Source organism: Papaver somniferum, chromosome 4 (genome assembly GCF_003573695.1).
Source record: "Papaver somniferum cultivar HN1 chromosome 4, ASM357369v1, whole genome shotgun sequence".
Classification (NCBI taxonomy): domain Eukaryota; kingdom Viridiplantae; phylum Streptophyta; class Magnoliopsida; order Ranunculales; family Papaveraceae; genus Papaver; species Papaver somniferum.
The window spans coordinates 5,099,585-5,117,217 of NC_039361.1; the positions used below are offsets into that span (position 1 = coordinate 5,099,585).

Genomic DNA, 17,633 nt, shown 5'->3' on the forward strand with positions numbered 1-17,633 from the left:
CTGATAGAGTTAATATTTCACACTGTTAACATTCAACAGGTCACGGGTGAAAGAACTACAAGCGTCCCTGCTACACCTTCTCAAAACGTGACAGGTAGGATCATTTCTAACGGAAGTCCAAGAGTCACTACTATACCTTCTCAAAACGTGACAGGTGGGGTTGCTTCTAACGGAAGTCCAAGGGTCACTGCTATACCATCAGAAAACGTGACAAGGGAGGTCAATTCTGATGTTGTCCCATGTGAAGAACATTGCGATTATGATACTGTCCCATGTGCTGTACCTTCACCGACGGAGTCGGACGGTGATGTTTTTAACTCACCTGATGGAGTAACTTCACTGGCAGGGGGGTCTTATGATGCAGGTTTAGTGACTGACAGTGCACACATACCTGACAGTATTTCTGATGAAGTTTTATTGCCTTCTACCGACAGACAAGCTGCTATCAGTGACATTTCTGATAAAACAGTTCGAAGAAGTGTTCGGTCTCGGGTTCCTAATACTCAGTTGAAGGATTATATATGTAATACTGTCAAATCTATAGACCCCGGCTCCTCCATTTCCCACTCTTCAACGTCCTCATGTACGCCTTATCCTATAACTAATTATGTGTTTTGTGCAAAATTTTCTACTAATCATACTCGTTTTTTGGCGGCGATAACTATTCTTAAAGAACCTACGAGTTATGCATAAGTTGTTCGTCTTCCGGTTTGGATCGTAGCTATGTCTAAGGAAATTGGTGCTCTTGATAAGAATGACACGCTATCTATTATTGATCTGCCGCCATGGAAGAAAGCTATTGGTTGTAAATGGGTTTACAAAATTAAATATAATTCTGATGGTCTGTTTTTATCTCAACGGAAATACACCTTGGATATTCTGTCTGAGAATGGACTTCTTGGAGCCAAACTAGCTTCTTCACCCATTGATCAACATCATCGTCTAGCTCTAGATGATGGACCTTTCTATTCTGACTCATCTCAGTATCGTCGGCTTATTGGACGTTTGATTTATTTGACCATTACACGTCCTGAATTGTGTTACTCAGTGCATGTGTTGGCTCAATTTATGCAGTCTCCTCGGGTATCTCATTGGGAAGCTGCTCTTCGAGTTCTTCGTTATCTAAAGGGCCATCCGGGTCAAGGGATTGTTTTACGCAAGGATAGTGCTCTCCAACTTACTGCTTATTGTGATTCTGATTGGGCCTCCTGCCCACTTAGTCGTCGTTCGCTTACTGGTTATTTTATTTTTTTGGGAGGCTCACCTATATCTTGGAAGACAAAGAAGCAACACACAGTATCTCGTTCTTCTGCTGAAGCCGAGTACCGTTCTATGGCTCATACTTGTAGTGAAATCACGTGGCTAAAGGCATTATTGAAATCTCTCGGTGTGTTTCACTCTCAGTCTATGCGTCTTTACTGTGATAGTCAATCCGCACTTCATATTGCGGCTAATCCTGTTTTTCATGAACGCACAAACATATTGAGATTGATTGTCATTATAAACGAGATCAAATTCAGTCTGGTGTTATTATTACTTCTCATGTTCGCACAACCGCTCAGCTTGCAGACATTTTCACCAAAGCTCTGAGTCGTCCTCAGTTTGAGCTACTTCTTCGCAAGTTGGGCATTCGCGATCTCCATGCTCCAACTTGAGGGGGAGTATTAAGAGATTTTGTATATTTATGTATATATTGTTTATATGGTTAAGAAATATAATAGTTAGGAAAGATATTATTTTGAGTTAATGCTAGCTAATATGTTTTTAGTCATCTTCCTATTTAGCCTAAGGGAATACAAATTTTGTAATCAAATTTTTCATAATAAGAAAATCTTCTGATTTTCTACCTTGTCGTTTCAAATAGAGAAATGAACCCTGTTGAAAATTAATGTGTATTGCTGGTATACATATAGTTCGGCAAGGTAGGGAATCTTTCCTATTAAACCTACACCAGACATTAAACTTCGTCTACAAACATTAGGCAGCCATGCATTGTTCTGCGATCCCCCAATTTTGGGCTGAAAGTGAAACCCCTTACCTATGGCTATGGTGATTATCCAATCTGGGCTTCATGTTTGAACAGTTATGAACCAAGTTGCTTACATCCATTTTTACTAGGGGTGAGCATGGACCGGTATGGACCGGTTTTCACCTCATCTGCATCCAATCCAATTCCCTACGGATTTCAAATTTGGCATCCGCATCCAATTCAACATCCAACGGATTTGCATCTAATGGATGCACAGATGAATGGATTGTTAGTTATTGAAGACTAATTAATTATTTCCTAAAGTTAGTCGTGGTTATTTAGGGAAGGGGTTTCCTAAACCGGTTAGAATTCTTGGTGGCCAAGTTTGTAACCTATATAAATAGGTAGTCAGGCCTTGTAGAATTTGTGCATGGTGTAGAAAACGATTAAGAGATCGGTGAGAGATTTCTTGTATAGCTTTTAGGGATAAAGCTAGGGTTTCATTGTGATAGCATATTGGTGAGGAACAAGAGACAAGGTTATCGTCTCGGGTAATTTTTGCGGTGTAACCAAGGGTTTGCTGGGATTCACACGACGTTGTAATCGTTTTTCTTCATAGTGGATTTGAGTTGGTGTGGCTCAAAGTGGACATAGACAATATATACAGTTGTATGTATTGGTCGAACCACTATAAATCTTGTGTCTTCTGAGTTGATTTATCTTTCTCGTATTATTATGGTTGCTTGTGCTTGGTTTACTTATTATTCATCATAATATCTCAAGATCCGTTATTCCGCGGTTGTCAGTGATTATTCCCTAAGAAAATCCTGACAACTGGTATCAGAGCTCGGGTTAGAGCTTTAGGGTTTATCGTAGTACGATTGGAGTGGGAGTTATGGGTGATAATAACGAAAGTACGGTAGCTAGGGTTAAAGTTTTTAATGGGAAGAACTTTGCGTTTTGGAAGTCTCAGATGGAAGACTACCTATATGAGAAAGACATTGCTAATCCTTTGGGTGGAGTTGCGAAAAAGGGAGCACGCAAAGACGATTAATGGACAACTCTTGATCGCAAGTGTGTAGCCGTGATCCATAGATGTCTAACGGAGGAAGTCTACAATAACTTACAAGAGGAAACTAGTACGAAGGATCTTATGGATAAACTTGAAAATTTGTATCAAAAGTCATCTGCCTCGGGAAAGATTATGTTGTGTGAACAATTATTTAATCTGAAGATGCAAGAAGGCGAAGCGATTTCAGCACATCTTGGGAAGTTTAAATCAATTATTTCTCAGCTTTCAAAATTTAGTATTACTTTTGATGATGAAGTTCAAGCTTTACGGTTGTTGTCGTCACTACCAAAGAGTTTGGAGACTGTAAGGACAACCATTAGCAATTCCGCAGGGAGCGAGAAGTTGAAGCTTGATGATGTGCAACAAAGGTTAATTGCTGAAGAGGAGAGAATAATAAAACAAGGTTATGTTTCTAGTTCTTCAAGCTCGACCTTAAGTATGCATGAAGAAGATAGAGGCAGGAGTTCAAATAGGAACAACAACAACAAATCCAGATGGAAGTCTAGAGGGAAATCTAGGGGGAGATCTCAATCCCGGCCTAGAGGTGTTGTTGAGTGTTGGGCGTGTAAGAAAGTATGATACTTCAAGCGTGATTGTACAGAAAACAAAGGTGTTAATAATGGTGGAAACAAAGGTAATCAAGAAGAGGTCAACGTAGTTGCAGCTGCGGAACCGGTGAAGGTCCTTGTTGATAACAAGAAGGCGATTACGAAAGGTTTTCTACTACTCTCTGAGGATAAGCAAGATGAGTCTTGGATTATAGACTCGGGAGCTTATTGCCATGCAACGGGTGATAATAGTATTATGATCTCTTATAAAGAAGGGTATTATGGCCAAGTATTCTTAGGTGACGGTGAAGCATGCGACATCATCGGTTTGGGTGATGTGATCTTGAAAGTCAATGGTTCGACATGGAAATTGAAGGATGTACGACACGTTCCAAATTTGAAGAAGAACTTGGTGTCTGTGGGCCAAGTTTGTGATGATGACTGTGAAGTTGTGTTAACGAAACACAATTGGAAAGTAAATAAAGGGGCTATGGTGTTAACTCGTGCAGTTAGAGTCGGTACTGTATACCGGACTTCAGATGGAACTACTTTAGTAGTGGCTAGTAGTGGTGAAGACACTAACTTATGGCATAGAAGATTAGGGAATATGAGTAAGAAGAACATGAAGATTCTATGTTCAGGAGGATATCTACCTAAGGTGAAGTCTATTGATATGAGTTCTTGTGAAAACTGTGTTCTTGGAAAGAAAAAACGAGTTAGTTTCAGCAGAGGAGGAAGAGACTTGAGAAGTGCAAAACTTGATTTGGTTCACACGGATGTATGGGGACCAATTGATGTTGCATCTCACAGCGGGTTCCAGTATTATGCCACCTTTATTGATGATCACTCAAGGAAGGTGTGGCTTTACTTCATGAAGAATAAGTTCGAGGTGTATGAAGTGTTTAAGAAGTGGAAATCTTTGGTTGAAACAAAAACTGGTCTGAAGTTGAAGTGTCTAAGGTCATACAACGGTGGTGAGTATGACAAAGCAGAATTCTTACATTTATATGCTACGAATGAAATTCGTTTGGAGAGGACAGTTCCAAGGACACCACAGGAGAATGGAGTAGCAGAACGTATGAATTGGACGTTGAATGTACGTGCAAGGTGCATGAGGTTGCAGTCTGGTTTGCCCGAGACCTTGTGGGAACATGCAACAGAGACGGCTGCTTATCTAATTAACAGGACACCTAGTAGTCCATTAGATATGAAGATACCATAGGAGGTTTGGACTGTCAAAAAGGTAAATATTTCCTATTTGAAAGTTTTTGATTGTGTTGGTTATGTTCATCTTAGTCCCGGTGAGAGGTCTAAGATAGGTGCTCAAGCAAAGAAGTGTATATTCCTTGGTTATGGAATTGACGCTTTTGGGTATAAACTTTGGGATTATGAGGGTCACAAAGTTATTAGAAGTAGAGATGTCACTTTTAATGAGAATGAACTGTACAAGGACAGGAATACAATACCATTTGAAGATGTCAGGTCAAGCAACGTCGATAAGGAGTTGCATATCGATATTGATGATGTTTCTGGAAGAAGTGTGGAACAAGAAGAGCATGATGTTGCTGATGGAAGAGAAATACAAGTTGAAGAGACTTCTACTGCAGTGGGAGTTATTCCTACAGTTTCACAAGAAGTACGTGTTAGGATCTTCACAGACCTCCGGACCCTACTTATGGGCCCGACCACATAGCACCGATATTGTCTCCACTTGACCACCTGTTGTAGCAGGTGTGGGGTTTTAATCTAAAAGGCCTCGGTGCTATGTAAGGAGATTCCAAAGCTTATTAAACGCCACATGTACTCCTTTTATTCCATGTGGGACTATCCTAGCTATACATATGTGGTGTTTATCGAGCCACATACTCCAACAATCTCCACCTTGGCGAGATTAAACCACCTCACCAATCCAATCATACTCCACCATATGATCACCGTCCGTATAGCTACCCATCGAACATGATTATTGTCACTACGCGCCCTGGAACCCTATTCCACCTTGAGTTAATGGGAAGGCTAGCACTAACTCCACCTTGAGCACAACCTTTCCCACCATAGAATCCTGTTCTACCTGAGTTAATGGGGTGTGGCACTAACTCCACCTTGAGCGCCAACTCTACATTGGGCCTTGCCTGCTCCACCATGAGTTTGACTCCACTTGCGCCCTAAACCGGGTGACATACACAACCACTTCTCCGTTCAGACAGTAGCCCCAACCATACGCTCTGATACCAGTTGTTAGGATCTTCACGGACCGTCGGACCCTACTTCTGGGACCAACCACATAGCACCGATATTGTCCCCACTTGACCACCTGTTGCAGCAGGTGTGGGGTTTTAATCTAAAAGGCCTCGGTGCTATGTAAGGAGATGCCAAAGCTTATTAAGCGCCACATGTACTCCTCTTATTCCATGTGGGACTATATAGCTATACGTATGTGGTGTTACGATCCACATACTCCAACAGTACGAAGATCGTCAATAACTCCTAAACCAAACCCAAGGTATGCTTTAAATTATCTATTACTTACGGATGGAGGCGAACCTGAAGATATTAAGGAAGCACTAGTGGCTGATGATTCAGGAAAGTGGAAACTTGCTATGGAGGATGAGATAAATTCACTTGATGAGAATGTCACTTGAGTGTTAGTAAAATTACCAAGAGGTAAGAAGGCATTGCATAACAAGTGGGTTTATCGGATGAAATCTGAAGCAAATGGAGAAATTCACTACAAGGCGAGGTTGGTTGTGAAAGGTTTCCAGCAAAAACCTGGTGTTGATTACAACGAGATATTTTCTCCAGTTGTGAAGATGACTACTATTCGATTAGTGTTAAGTCTAGTGGCTTCTGAAGATCTCTACCTTGAACAGTTGGACGTAAAGACATCTTTTCTTCATGGTGACCTAGATGAAGAAATTTACATGAAGCAGCCAGAAGGATTCATAATAAAAGTCAAGGAAGAGATGGTGTGCAATCTAAAGAAGAGTTTGTATGGTTTAAAACAAGCCCCGAGACAGTGGTACAAGAAGTTTGATAACTTCATGCATAGAAGTGGTTACTCACGGTGTAATGCAGATCATTGTTGTTACTTCAAAAGGAATGGTTCTGACTACATCATATTACTACTGTATGTGGATGATATGTTGGTTGCCGGAACATCTCTACAAGAAGTTGAGAATTTGAAGAAACAATTAGCAAGTGAGTTTGCTATGAAAGATCTTGGTGAAGCAAAGCAGATTCTTGGTATGAGGATCTTAAGAGACAAAGCTAAGGGTGTACTTATGCTTAGTCAGGCTGAATATATTGAACGAGTGTTGAAAAGATTCAATATGGAGAATGCTAAACCAGTTAGTTCTCCACTTGGAAGTCAAATTCGTCTTTCAAGTATGCAGTGTGCGAAGACAGATGAAGAAAAGGAGTACATGTATAACTTACCATATTCTTCGGCTATTGGGAGTCTATGTATGTTATGGTGTGCACGAGACCGGATATTGCACATGCAGTGAGAGTAGTGAGTAGATATGAAAGCAATCCAGGAAAACAACATTGGGAAGCTGTGAAGTGGATTCTCAGATATTTGAGAGGTAACACAAACGTACCATTGTGTTATGGAAAAGGTGGTTCTATTTTGAGAGGTTATGTGGATGCAGATTTCGCAGGTGATGTATATAAAAGGCGAAGTATGACAGGTTATGTTTATACTGTGGGGTCAGCTGCAGTGAGTTGGAACTCACGGTTACAGAAGTTGGTGACATTGTCTACTACGGAAGCGGAGTACGTAGCGGTGACGGAAGCGAGCAAGGAGATGATTTGGTTACAAGGATTATTAGCTGAGTTGGGCAAGGAACAAGGAGATAGTGTTTTGTTTAGCGACAGTCAAAGTGCTATACATTTAGCCAAGAACTCATCCTATCATGCTAGGAAAAAGCATATAGATATTCGTTATCATCTCATTCAGGATCTCTTAGAAGAAGGAGAGTTGAAGCTCGAGAAGATTCTTGGTTCGAAGAATCCGGCGGATATGTTTACCAAGGGAGTTACATCAGACAAGCTAAAGCTCTGCAAGGCTTTAGTTGGTCTCTCAGAATGAGGATCTGAGAGGGAAGGCGCACTAACAAGGAAGATGTTTTAGCACCGTCAATCCTAAGTTGAAGAATGGAAGACAATCAATAAGTCTTCAAAGTGGGAGATTGTTAGTTGTTGAAGACTAATTAAATATTTCCTAAAGTTAGCCGTGGTTATTTAGGGAAGGGGTTTCCTAAACCGGTTAGAATTCTTGGTGGCCAAGTTTGTAACCTATATAAATAGGTAGTTAGGCCTTGTATAATTTGTGCATGGTGTAGAAAACGATTAAGAGATCGGTGAGAGATTTCTTGTATAGCTTTTAGGGCTCAAACTAGGGTTTCGTTGTGATAGCATATTGGTGAGGAACAAGAGACAAGGTTATCATCTCGGGTAATTGTTGCGGTGTAACCAAGGGTTTACTGGGATTCTCACGACGTTGTAATCGTTTTTCTTCATAGTGGATTTGAGTTGGTGCGGCTCAAAGTGGACGTAGACAATATATACAAGTTGTATGTATTGGTCGAACCACTATAAATCTTGTGTCTTGTGAGTTGATTTATCTTTCTCGTATTATTATGGTTGGTTATGCTTGGTTTACTTATTATTCATCATAATATCTCAAGATCCGTTATTCCGCGGTTGTCAGTGATTATTCCCCAAGAAAATCCTGACAATTGGGTGCGGATAATCCAATGGATTTGTGTTAGTTAAAATTTATAATGAAACAATAAAACCAATATAGATGACTTCTTATAGAACCTATACATTTTATATATGTATATAAATATAGAAGTGTCATGGACAACACTCCAAGCAAACACCTTAAAAATTCCAAAACTATTTATATATTTTCTAGAAACTATATAGATGCCTTTAATCTAACGGATATGGATGTCCAACGAATTTTCAAGGTTATATCCGGGCCCAATCCGTACTCCGTTGGATTTCAAAAATCTCATCTGCGTCCAATCCAATAGTGAACGGTCTGGGCATCCACAAAAATACGGATGATCCCGACTAAATCCGCTGAAGTTTTCCTAATCCGTTGGATAAGATGCTCACCCCTAATTTTTACTCTCAAACAACTTGCTTTTGAAGTTTTCCTAATCTCTTATTAAGTATCAGTGCAGTGCTACTTAAATATATTTATTGCCTCATTGGTTAGCTTCCTCCAACATCTCAAAGTCTCAATTGCCATCGATTTTCGTATCATATTTTCGCTAAATCAAGTTTTCACATATATATTTGTTTTTGAGAGTAATAACGCACGCTTTTCCAAAAGCCACCTCCAAGATTAAGTGACTGCTGCTAGTTCACTTATTTAGAAAAGATAGCTGGACACGAAAACCGTATGCAAGTACACCATTACAATGTTACGTAAATGTAGTTTTTTGATGACTCATGTCATGTTTGTTGGCTGCGACTTATATGGGCTAATACCAGGACAACTAGGGGATATCATTTGGTCGGTCCAACCGTCGGGATCAATTGCTTATGTGAAATGGTATCCCCACGCAGTACTGGTATCCCTACTATAAATCGTGCTTTGAGGTGTGTATTTAATTAATTAAAGACTTGATTATCTAACATTTGGCTGGATGAGAATTGCATCATTTTACAAGTCATTTTAAGTCGAAAATCAACTTTTTAAATAGCATCCAGACATCTTCAATTCATCGCTGATAGGATCACAATTTTTCACGAAAAATAGCATCTGTTAAAGGGGCCCGAACATTTGTTAAGGGGTCCTGAAAACAATGTCAGGATGGAAAATGCTTGCGTATCTTGACAGTATCCAAGTGTGTGTTTTATCTTGTTTCCTGAGATGACTCCCCCATTATAAAGGTACGTGGATTAAGAATTTGACAACAGGGGCTCGCAACTGCGTGCATCATCACATTGCCTAACGCAGCAAACCACCAATTACAACAAAAAGCTTGGTTAAGCAAAAAGCTGAAGCTAAAGTACAATATACCGGCCTTGGACATTCAGATGATGATAGTGAGGTCCATAATCCATTACCAACAACACATCAGACTTTTGCATATCATGTCACCATCAGGTGATGATGATATTTTTGTTGACAGGACTCACTCAAATATCCACAAAAATGAAATATTAAATGAAGCCGGCAAGGAGGAAGAATCCGAATCGTTGATTAAGTAATCAAGATTTAGTAAGTAGAACGTGGAAGAAGTGTTGTTGTTTGTAATTTTAGTCTCTTCCGAGAAGAAGAAGAAGAAGAATCCAAAGGTGTGGAGACGAAGTCAGAAAGAGTGTCATTATCTCACTTTCGTCATAGAAAAGTAGTACCAGTTCAAAGCACTCGATTATTACGGGCCTGTCAATCTTGTTGCGCAGGCAATATTTATCATTTGGACAACTTTGCCCTCACTAATTCTCGATATCATCCAAATTGCCACGTTTTCTGTGATATGCTGATTCTTGAACTTTTTTCGAAATGATAGTTAAAGGGATGGTAAGTTTTGGATTTAAATCAAGAACAATTGACATATTGCAAGGTAAAAATTATACCTCTCCCTTCGGGCGCGAGATTGTTAGGAAAGCCCATGTTTCATTTGGCAATGGATAATTAGCCGCAACTAAAAGAAAAACCTTCATAGTTTTTAGATACAATTGTCTTAGAACTATGATAAATCTATAGCGGTGATTTCTAAAATTAACCTGGTAGGCAGCATGAGCTAAAACCGATTCAAACAGTTTATGTGACTCAAACCTTGCCAAACACAATGATTATTAATCCTGATAACTACAAGACCTCGTTATGTAAACCACAAATTCAACAAAAGCATAAGTTACCCAGTTATGGTAAATATACGTTAACCAAAAGGGCATTTTGGGAATCAGAAAATGAAACAGACCAATCTCCATAAGCAAGAATCAGATAAAGTTAAAATCCCGAAAAATGAAAGAAGAAGAAATGGTCTTTCACTCATCTCCTAGAAGCTATCAAACACTAGGCACATAACACAACGTATATTAACTGCCAAAACCGTTTTCATGTCTAAAAATAAAAACACTCTCCACAAAAAATGCCTACAACTGAGTACCAAAGAAGTTCTTCCCGTTCAGCCTTTTTAGGCCGTTCGATTCTAAGTTTCCGAAGAAATCAGGTTGCTGTTGTTTCATCTTCTTCTTCTTCAATGGATTCCCACAATGATCAAGATACTCATGATCTTGAACTCTTTCAGAAACATACTTCAGAACGTTTTCTACACCTTTCAAATGATCCCACCACCAGTCTCGACGGCGGCGGTGGCGACAATTTTCTTTCGCTCGGGTGGCTAAGAAACCTTCTCGACGTGTTTTTATGTTGCGAGGCAGAATTTAAAGCGGTTTTGATATTAGGACGCGACCCGTCTCAGTTCGTTAAGCCGCCTTTAGATCGTTTGATTCCTGAATTGCTGGATCGTGCCGTGAAGGCGTTGGATTTCTGTAACGCGATTACGAATAGTATCGATTCGATTCTTCATTGGCAGCAATTGGCATTGCTGGCCGTATCAGTTCTTGAACAGGATTTGATCGGTGAAGGTCAACTTCGTCGTGTTAAAAAGGCGTTAACGTCTCTGGTCGCGTCGATGGCCGTAGATGATAAAGATGGTAGTAGTGGTAAAACACCCGAACGGAATTGGTCATTTGGTAGAAGAGGTAATAACAGTGCTGCTCATGCTGCAAATCAAAATCCGAGATCGTTTTGGTGGGGTGTTTCGAGAAATTGGTCGGCTTCAAAACAGATTCAATCAATGTCAGCGAATTTGGTCGTTCCCCGAGGCGGTGAATCGACGGGGTTGGCGTTGCCGGTTTATATGATGAGTACCGTGTTGGTGTTTGTAATGTGGGTTTTTGTTGCAGCGATTCCTTGTCAGGACAGGACTGGATTGTCGAATCATTTCCAAATTCCGCGGCAGCTTTCGTGGACGGGTCCGATAATTGGATTGCAGGATCGGATTTCTGATGAATGGAAGAAGAAAGAGAAGAAAGGGTCGGTTGGGTTGTTAGATGAGATTCAAAGGTTAGAGAAATGTAGCCAAGCGTTGATTGAACTGGCCGATACAGTTCAATATCCCGTCGAATCGGAACAAATGGACGAAATCAAAGCGCGGACGAATGAATTGTCTGAGATTTGTAGGAAGATGGAGGAAGGATTGGTTCCGTTGCAGCGTCAGGTTAGAGAAGTTTTTCATCGGATTGTCAGGAGCAGGGCTGAGGTTCTTGGTTTTGTGGATTCAACTGGTAAATCTTCACCTTTTATGTTGTAATGACAAAACTTAAAGTTGTGTTTCATAGATTTTTGATTGTTAATAGTGAGAAAACATAAACATATTTGGATTGGTATTTTTTTGTTTCCAAGAAATTGAATTGGCTTGTGATATTGCCTCATTGATACTTTTCTTGGTTTCATTAGCTTCAGCATCTTCTAATTTCTTACAAACAGAAGCAGATCAATAATCCAATATTCATAGTTCTATTACCATATCCTGCTGCACCATATGCAGTAGCTGCCTCGATGCACGGCTTATTGTATGCGTGAATTGCAATGCGTACAGCTTCTTAGTTAACATGAACATCTGATTTCTCCATGTACTTGCAGCCAAATTATTGATCCTGCATAGGCCTTATAGTAATTGAGTGCTGAGGATGAATGACTATATTGCACAACTTGGTATTGTTCAATGTTCAAGCACTTGTTTTTTTACTCTTTCGCCGACCAGGCCGCAGCATCTGCTTGAAAAGTGCACTTTTTGGAACATTCCAATGCTCAATATGCCTGAAACATGCTTGCCTAGGTTAGTGAAAACATGATGAATCCAAACCAATTCAAACTAGATCGATCCCGAATATCATTCTCTACCTGCAAACCCTTCCAGACTGTGGATCAAAATAGTACTCGGTATATCCAGTAGCTGCGGAAGAAGCACGAAAAAGCAAGTAAGCATTGGAAATTGAAAATTACCAGAAAAAAATTCTGATAGAAGAATAAAGATCATGTCAGATTTACCAGAAAGAATGGGTCTCCAAGGAAACAATAAGGTACAGCTAAAACGCCAATGCCCAATACCCTTAACCTGCAATTATGTATGTAAGAATGGTTACCGTTTGTCGGCAAGATTACAAGCTAATGCAACATTGAAATTAAATGTTAAACTCACATCAAAATCTTCCCACTTCATGAGTTTCATCTTAGAATTTTCAACTAAGGACCCGAAATTCGAACAATTCCTTTTGAAACGTCGAAGCCCTTTGAATGAACTAGCTGGGTCAGCAAATTCGCACTCCTCTTCATAGGCATCAAGTGTCAAATTCCCTGAAACAAAATAGAGATTCCACTCAAAGATTGTCAAATCGCTTCAATAATCTTACGAAAAGACTAGTGCAGCAGTAGATGTAATTAGCTTACCAGTGACGAAATAAGATCGTTCAAAATCTTGTTTGATGGTTTTGACAACCTGGTCACGCTCAATTACACCACCGGACTCATCATTTCCAATTAACTCAACCTCATTTTTCTGAACTTCACTAGAAGGAGGTTGTCGGAGAAAGGAAGCAGCGATTCCGAGTAGTTCTGATCCATACCAAGCTAGTTTGAGAAACACATTCTTATCTGAATCATTTGGACTGCTCGTTGAAGAACTGGTGCTTCTAGTGTTCTTTCCTGTACACTGAACAGTGTGGAATTTCCGGGTATTTGTTTGTCGAATGATGACGCCGCTGTGAACTGAATTAGTTTGAAGATTGTTAATGGTGGAAAATGGAACAATTGAAGACATTTTCTGCTAACTGGAACTCAAGAAATTTTGTCACAGATTTTTGTTGAGCTTTTGTCAAGATTGAATCAATTGGAGCCAGAAAAAAGAAGGGCCAATTTGTGGAAATAGTGGGGTCTCTTTTAATCTAAGCCATAGACTGAGTAGAACCTCGTGGTTGCTTTCTTATTACACGAGCCGTTATTTACGGCCCATGTACTTATCATCGGCTTGATAATCAGGAAATCAATTTGTTTTGATAATAATAGTAATTTCAAAACGGATGAAGACATGGGGAATGAAGCTAAAACTTCTGTTCTTCTTTGGGCTGCTGTTGCGGGAAGACTAGTGCACCTGAATTTTATTAGCACTGTTGTCATGGACTGGGATAATCTGTTTTTGTAAGATTTTGTAATTCTCTTTTCTTCTTTCATGCTACCTTTGGTAGCCCTGTAACTTCTTAATCTCTAATATATAATCTCTTTTCTGATCAAAAAAAAAAAAATCAATTTTTTTGTTTGTTCATTTATAAATTTTTTATTATCATTAAATAGGTAAAAACCTTGATAGTAAATAGGTTAATCGGTTTTTTTCTTTCTTTCTTGGAAGACATATTAATAACAGCATAATCATTGCACATGAGCTCCTTCGTTCAGTGAAAATTTCAAAAGCAAAGAAATGGTTCTTGGCTTTAAAATTAGATTTCTCAAAAACCTTTGATCGGGTGGAATGGTCTTTTATAAAGAAGGCGCTGACTTCCTTTGGTTTCAATGATGTATGAGTAAACCTTATAATGCAATGGATTTCCACAACATTTTTCTCTATTCTCTTAAATGGTTATCCGGGATCAATTTTTATCAATTCAAGGGGAACTCGGCAGAGTGATCTTCTCTCCACATACCTATTTCTTATCTGGATGGAAATTCTGTTTAGACTCCTTGATAAATTTATCACAGAAAGAAAAACTCTGGGCTAAAAATCAACAACCAAGCACCGAATTCTCTCATATTTTCTTCGCTAATGATTGATTCCTTTTTACAAGAGCATATTTGGGAGAATGGCGATTTTTTTTAGTTTCCATGTTTTCAAATTTTCTGTCAACCACTCTTTTCTTCTCAATGGTCTTCTGATGTTCCATAAACTCCGCCATGTTAAATCAATCAGAGCTTCCTCCTTCTTGAGTTAATTTTCTAGACAGTCTTGCATTGTTTCTCCATAGTAATTTTCTCTTACCATCATTGAGAACTAAGTTGGAATTTGGGATTCCGGCGATATCCGGTGAAGAATTTGGGTTTGATGGACCTGCTGAAAATGGTGTAGAATTTGGTGTTGAGAGTGAAGAATTGTACGGTGACCTTTCAGGTGCCTGTTAATTAGATGCTAACACGTCTGGATTATATTTGTTCAACACCTTCAAAATATGATAACAACTTTTGAATTGGATTTTTTTTGCCATTTTTGCGTTGCCATTCTGTACGAACCTGTCTTTAAATATCACCATCCACAAGACCACTCTTTCGCCCTCTCTTGGCTTGCATTAACAAAGCAACATAAGATGCGACTTCCTTATTGATTACAACAAAGCATTGTGCCAACCCACTCGCATCATGATCGTTGATGTACATGGTTTGCTTTTGATATCTAAAAAATATGTTCTCCCACATGAAGTTACCATGTTACTAAGCACCATCGATACAATCTTGGGTAAAATAAACGTAAGTACGACAAACACATTCATCTTCTGTGATGTTGAGTTTTTCACCCTTAACTTTGACCTTTTTACCTTTACCAGTGCCTTGACTTTGAGATTGTGAATCCATATTACAAGAAATTAAGAAGTGTAGAGAAGTTTAATTTGATTAGTTAATCTTGTTTTAGATTAGAAGAATACTAAGAGACTTAGAAATTCTGGTGTGATTTGAAATGACTTTGAACTTAGGTATTCACAAAGTGGGGAATTTCTAGCCGTTGGATGAGGAACTGTTGAGCGATGATTTAATCAGCGAGGGACAACATGACTAGCTCTGGCACTATAATGGTCAGCGAGCGATATTAAGACCATATAGCGGTGGGCATTCTATCGTTCGGTGGAAACTCCACCTTGTACGCCTATATGGTATATTTGACACATTATCACATACGTTTACCACTCTGGCATACCCATAATAATGGATGAAAAAGTGGCAAATTTTGATGTTTGGCATGTGCATAGGATCAAGCCTTATATTGGAATCCAACCTATTGCAAGTGTGAAAAAATTGTGGAACGTCAAGTCTAGTGGCTTCCAAGTTGGGGTCCTCCACAGTTTTTCCAAGCCATGTTCTATGATTTCGTGGGATCGTCAGTGGAATCCATGGAAGCCCTAATCAGAATAGTGCGGTAGAAGACGGAAAACGCCAATAAAAATAGTGTCCAACGATAATCTAAATATATAACGTAAAGTGCTATTCAGAATAACGCTTTTTTTTTATCAGTAGATTTCAAACGAGCCGTTGAAAATCTAATGGCTGAAGAAAAAGCGATAATCTTAATAGCGTAAAGCGCTATTCTAAACATCGTTTTTCTGACGCTATTCTTATTAGCGTAAAACGTTATTTTGATTACCATTTTTACGATTCCACCACTACACTTGACCTTTCGTGAACTATTCCAAATGCTAAGGTAGTGTGGACGATGAAATTTTTCCACCACAAACCTTGCTCTAACAGTATGCCTAATAAAAAAAAATCATAAGATGTGGGGAAATCATTATTTTTTGTGAAAGTTAAATAGGAAGCAGTAAATTTTATCTTTCCTTTTTTTTTATGAGAAAGGTAATTTTATTAACTATCAAATATAATACAAGAGATTTATAATTTCTTTGTTATCAAAAACATTAGAAAGAATGCTAGTCTTCAGAACCTTTTGTTGCAATTTGGAGGACATGTGCTGAATATTTTTTATCCTTACTTCTTTAGCCATGTAGTCCGCTGCTGAGTTGTGTTTCCTTTGTATAAATTTTACATGTGCTTGAGGAAGGTCTTTCAAAAGTACCTTGATCTCCCGTAGAGTGTTTTCGTTTGACCAAGAGAAGCTTGCGCTCATCAAATTTATAGTGTCAACTAGAGTTTTGCAATCAGAGACTATTGAGACGCTTGACAATAAGTTCTCTTTCAACCAAATTACATCCTTTAACAAGGCTATTGATTCCGCATGTAGAGCCGAAGACGCCTTCTCCGAACCCGCTGAAACGTGCATAAAAGACTCGTGGTTTACGGAGTAAATAATGAAAGCGTAACCCATAGACATGTCATCTTTTGTGAGCAAAAGCAATACAACCAGCCTGCCCGAGCAACGAGCACTACATCCTTGTTACGTTGCGAACAAAAAGCCTTTCCCCAGCCGAAAGCACACACAATACATTCGTCTCAAGACTCGACTAGCTCTCGACGTGAGCAAATTTTTTGCAGGTAATTACAGTTGGGGGCGTCCTTGTAATATTTCTACTCACGCTTGGGGGCGAGTTTCATCATCAACTATCGACGCAAAAGGAAAAAAAATTTCTTAACCACCAACAAGTTGGAGGTTAAGAGGAGGCGATGTTTGTACCGTGTATAAAATACACGGAAGGCCCATTAATCAAGCTTGCTAGTCAAGCGCGTAAAGAAGATTCCAGAAGTCTTGTTGCCCAAGTTGCTTGCACATCAAGCTTAAACCAGAATTAGGGTTACATAAACTATATAAATACATGTATCCTAAACCCTAAAAAGAAATGGAATTTAGGTTAGCTAACCCGGAGAAAATCCTTTGTATCATCATAATCAATAAAACATATCTCCTTTCCACCGTGGATGTAGGCAACACTTGCCGAAACACGTTAAACCTTTGTCTTCTTATTTTCTTATTTGTTTTCAATCGTTTTTTAGCCCTAATTTATCATCATCAAATCATCGTGTTTAGTGCCTAAAAGTAATTTTGGGTCCAAACAAATACTAGTACTGTTCTACGATTTAGCTCTCATTCTTACGAGCATATTCAATTCTTTTGATCAACTTCGTTTCTAAACAGAGATAAGCTCTAGCAAGGAATACCATATGAATAAAGTGTATCTCTCCATTTCCCGGCCAATGTATTTAGAGCATTTTACTTACTGTCTGGTTCATAGAAGCATGTGCTATCTAGCTCTCTTAGGATCAATTTGTTGTGTTTGAGCATACTTGACTTTTTATTCACCG

The 17,633-nt window shown here is 39.1% G+C and overlaps 3 protein-coding genes across 3 annotated transcripts; 2 read left to right on the forward strand and 1 right to left on the reverse strand.

Annotated features, from left to right (window-relative positions):
- The first annotated feature begins 723 nt into the window (after positions 1–723).
- LOC113271863 (uncharacterized mitochondrial protein AtMg00810-like) lies at positions 724–1,655 on the forward strand. The gene is made up of 2 exons (XM_026521785.1): positions 724–1,237; positions 1,570–1,655. Exons 1-2 carry the CDS (start codon positions 724–726, stop codon positions 1,653–1,655), a joined length of 600 nt encoding a protein of 199 aa, XP_026377570.1.
- Positions 1,656–10,707: 9,052 nt separating this feature from the next.
- On the forward strand, positions 10,708–11,934 carry LOC113271864. The gene has a single exon (XM_026521786.1). It carries the CDS (start codon positions 10,708–10,710, stop codon positions 11,932–11,934), a length of 1,227 nt encoding a protein of 408 aa, XP_026377571.1.
- Positions 11,935–11,942: 8 nt separating this feature from the next.
- Positions 11,943–13,496, reverse strand: LOC113274631. The gene is made up of 5 exons (XM_026524025.1): positions 13,074–13,496; positions 12,826–12,980; positions 12,675–12,741; positions 12,528–12,579; positions 11,943–12,443 (listed from the first exon to the last, which is right to left on the reverse strand). The coding sequence occupies exons 1-5, from the start codon at positions 13,441–13,443 to the stop codon at positions 12,353–12,355; spliced, it is 735 nt and encodes a 244-aa protein (XP_026379810.1). The 5' UTR covers positions 13,444–13,496; the 3' UTR covers positions 11,943–12,352.
- Positions 13,497–17,633: the final 4,137 nt, after the last annotated feature.